Genomic DNA, 4,193 nt, shown 5'->3' on the forward strand with positions numbered 1-4,193 from the left:
GCACGATACAACATCAAGGAAGTTTTTAGAAGACGCGCAACCCTCAAGAGAACACTTGCCGAAGTTAGACCACTGACACCTAAGGAACACACGAAGAGCGGCGTATGCGACATTCCATGCCGCTGTGGCAGGTCCTACCAGGGAGAAACAGGTCACTGTCAGTCAGACTGGAGGAGCATAGAAAGGCAAATTTTCTGAGTGGGGGCGCAGGCAGGTATGCGCCACGGTGCGGGCTACGTGGCGCAAATGAATGATTTGGGATAGGGGAGGGGATCTATTTTTACGAGTGAGCTCAAGCCCAATTATCAGAAAATACCCTTTGCAAGCAGACCTGATGGACCCTACAAGCGGTAACAGGTACTGCAGCTGTCATATCGCAATGAGCTATCGATGTTGATTTGCCCTGTTGGCTCAAACAGTTGTTTCAACAGCATGCCGGACATGTTCACTCGGCTATCCGCCAGGCTTGTTACTAAATTGTGGTTGTGAAGCACTACAGGTCGCAGCTTGTGGCAGTGTCTATGAGATTTAATACAAAATAGCTGTTCTGACCATCATATTCCGGGATTATATTCAGTAGAGTTACGGTGAAAAACTGCGCTCAGCTGGCGAGGGCGGGAGGAGGCTAATGCCTCATGAGCCCATCATCGACAGAGCGCAGCACTGGAAAGTTAGACAGATCAAGAGGCACCGCCCATGGCATGGACTGACAACCTCATCAGCAAGCCAAGCAGAGGTATCCTCAAGTCTTACCAGATTGTGGAAGGGGTGGAAGGGGAGGAAGGGGAGGAATGGCAAGTCAAGACAGCAACGGTCAAACTGGAAACTGAAGAGGACAACATGACCTGAAAATGCTATTTTGAATTTGTAAACATTAAAAAGCGCATTTTACGGATGAAATTGGGCGGAAAGTTTTCCACCTTGTAGAAAATGGAGGGAACATATCTCGCCCTCCACTCAGTGTTTACACTTACGCAGGCATCATCCAATACGGCTCTCAATTTCGCGGAAAACCCCAACATATGGATGAAATAAGCAAGGCTAAGTTCTATCGCCGAAAAATTGTCCTTCGTGTTTAACGCAGTGGAAAATCACTTGACTTAAAATCACAAGACACTAGTTAGAATTCCAGCCAACAACAAAATTTGGTTAATGGCATGTTCACACATGGATGCCTAAACCATCAACACCTGACCACGACCATAGAATTGATGGGCCGAGATGTTGCGCACACACTGGGGACCGAATACCGATTTCATCCGTAATACTGTGATCGTCCGCGAGCCGCATGTGTTCGCCTGCGTCCCGTACGCATGCCGCGCTCTAACTCCGCTGCCGCTGGCCCCCAGCGTGCGAGCCGGCCTCGTTCTCGGAGGCGACGCTCGCCTCATGGGTCGAGCGGCACGCCGGCGCGCCCGCGCGTCAGCGGCGGTGGCGGCGTGACCTGCTCGTGAGCGACACTGACTGCAGCCTGCAGAATCTCTGCGACCCGTGGGCCCGGCCGCGCGTCTGCTTCCACAACACCGACATCTGCGACGGCGTCGCCGACTGCGGCTCGGGACGCGATGAGCTGCACTGCGAAGACTGCCTGTGCCCGTACCGCAAGACCAGCGGCGTCACCATGGACGTGCCTGCAAGCGCACAGGATTACTGGGCCGGGGTCAACCTGCGAGCATGCGCGCGCACCTGCAACGACGCCGTGTTAGGCTGCGTGGCATTCAGCTTCAATGCATTGAAGAACGGCGCTGATCGCTGCCGGCTGTTCTTCCGGTCTGGTCGGCTGCTGGCAAGGGAGGGTTACGAGTTGTATGCGCGCGAGAAGCCGTCGATGCCGCGCCTGCTGACGTCACCGCCGGGCAACAGCTCAGTTCCGACTAATGTAGGCTTGAAACCATTTGGGTGCCCCAACCAAGACATGGTCGCCTGCAAGGCCGGCTGTATCCCACTTAGCCAGGTGTGTGACGGCGTAGTACAGTGCACGAGCTTCAATGAGGAACGTATCTGCAATTTGGCCTTGGGCATATACCAGAGACAGCCGGGCCACTCGCTGACCCTGTACTCAGTCCCGTTTTCGGGCGTCAGCCTCGCCACCTGCGCTTTCTACTGCATGCGGCACTTCGAGGGGCATCCCAAGTGCAGGTTCTTTGCCTACCACCAGGGCTCCGGTGAGTGTCTCATCGGCTGCAGCTCGTGCGACGGCGCCGCTGGCGTCGTCGAAGACCCCAGCAGCGACTACTACTCGTTTTCTGTGGGCGGTGCGGCGGCCGCCTTAAAAGCCGCAAAAGATGCCATCATCACTGCCAAACCCAACTCCGGTTCCCACGAGTTGATACCGTCAGTTAGTGAGCTGATCGAAATTCTCAAGACGCTGGGCGTGTGGATGCCGTTCGAAGGCTCTGCGATCAGCCCCACTATTCCGAAACCCACGCGGATGGGCGTCACCTCGCCGCGGCCGACCAGCTCGCCGCCGAGGCCGACGCTGGCCGTGCTGCCGGCCGACTGCGGACGCCGCCCGCTGGCGGCGCTGGCTGCCAGCGACGTGCAGAACCGCGTGCTGTTGTCGAGCGGCGTGACCAACCGCGTGGTGTCCGGCCACCGTGCCTCCTACGGCACCTACCCGTGGCAGGCACAGATCGAGGCGTACAACGAGGCCGGCTACTTCGAGCACCACTGCGGTGGCGTGCTGATCGGCTCACGCCACGTGTTGACGGCCGCGCACTGCATCTCGCGTGCCCTCTCCGCGCTGCAGGTCAAGGTGGGCCAGCACGACCGCATGGATGCCTCCGAGCCGCACGAACAGACATTCGCCATCGAGAACGTGCTCTCACACCCCGAGTATCGCGCCACCGCGCACAACGGCTATGCCAACGACCTGGCAGTGGTTAAGCTACGTGTGCGCCAGGGCCGGCCGGTAGCGTTCAGCGACCACGTGCAACCGCTGTGCCTGCCGGCGGCCGACGCGCCGCTGCAAACCGGCCAACCGTGTGAGATCTCCGGTTGGGGCAAGACAAACCCGCTGCTGCCGAACACGGTGGCCTCGGCGGCGCGCGAGCTGCACGGCGGCGAGGTGCCGCTCGTCTCCGACGCGTTCTGCGGCGCGCAGGAGGTGTACGGCGCACGCTTCGTGGCCGGCCGCATGGTGTGTGCCGGTCACGTGGCGGGTGGCACGGACACCTGTCAAGGCGACTCAGGCGGTCCGCTGGCCTGCCGCAGCGACGACGGCCGCTGGCTGCTCACCGGTGTCGCGTCGACCGGCACTGGCTGTGGCAGCGAGCTCAATCCCGGCGTCTACACGAGGGTCGGCTTCTACGTGCCCTGGATCCGGCGCGTGGTGCAGCTGCTCTGAGCCGGCGCCGGTCGCCCCGAGCTCCACCGCTCTGGCCAGTCGCTCAGTGAAGGACGGTGGCCGCGGCTTTGCCAGGATCTGCTGATGTGGTGTGTGGGCTATGTTTGGATATAATGCAGGCTGAACAAATGATAGATATATGGATAGGCCGCTGGCTATATGCATAAGCCAGAAGGTCATCGATAATCGTGCGTTCTGCTGCAGGCCTCGCCCACTTGACGGAAACTACTGAGCGACCACGCCATAACACTTATATGGTCTGGTAAATGGCGCATCTAATGTCTTTGGGTAACGAAGGTAAAAAATACAGTACCAAAATATCATTGTAAAGTTTCCCTTTTGTGGATTATATAGGTAAGGGTAATCCTAATCTTATTTCAAATTTTGTTAAGGGTAAATTTCTAGGTTTTTCCGTCAGCCCTCTCAAGAAAGACGAAAAGTCATAAGTGGAAGACAGGGATATTGGAGATACTCGTAACAGACAGTTTTCTTCAGATTTTTTAAACAAAGGAGGCTTTGCGTGGTAGGTAATATTGTATATAATAAGGTGTATAAATATACACACATACATGCATATATAAACGTATACACATATATATATATATATATATATATATATATATGTATATATATATACACATATGTATATATAATCTTACCTCGTAATAGTTAATAGACCAAGGGCGGTCTTGATGGACGGTGACCGAGGGAATGGTGATAGCTTGAAGGATATCAAGGTTAAAAAGGCAATGGGAGCTGACCCGACATATATGGTTAAGTAATGGGTACACTGCTTACCTTACCCTTTCCTGTTCTGTTTTTATTCAACAAATTATTCAGTCTCTCA

General features: G+C 55.4%; 1 protein-coding gene across 1 annotated transcript; it reads left to right on the forward strand.

The window, feature by feature from the left end:
• The first annotated feature begins 696 nt into the window (after positions 1 to 696).
• On the forward strand, positions 697 to 3,346 carry LOC119108213 (transmembrane protease serine 2). Its single transcript, XM_037231797.1, has 3 exons — positions 697 to 736; positions 1,350 to 2,334; positions 2,536 to 3,346. The coding sequence occupies exons 1-3, from the start codon at positions 697 to 699 to the stop codon at positions 3,344 to 3,346; spliced, it is 1,836 nt and encodes a 611-aa protein (XP_037087692.1).
• The last annotated feature ends 847 nt before the right edge of the window (positions 3,347 to 4,193 follow it).

The sequence above is a fragment of the Pollicipes pollicipes genome, unplaced genomic scaffold (assembly GCF_011947565.3).
Source record: "Pollicipes pollicipes isolate AB1234 unplaced genomic scaffold, Ppol_2.1 Scaffold_6686;HRSCAF=7923_pilon_pilon_pilon, whole genome shotgun sequence".
Lineage (NCBI taxonomy): Eukaryota > Metazoa > Arthropoda > Thecostraca > Pollicipedomorpha > Pollicipedidae > Pollicipes > Pollicipes pollicipes.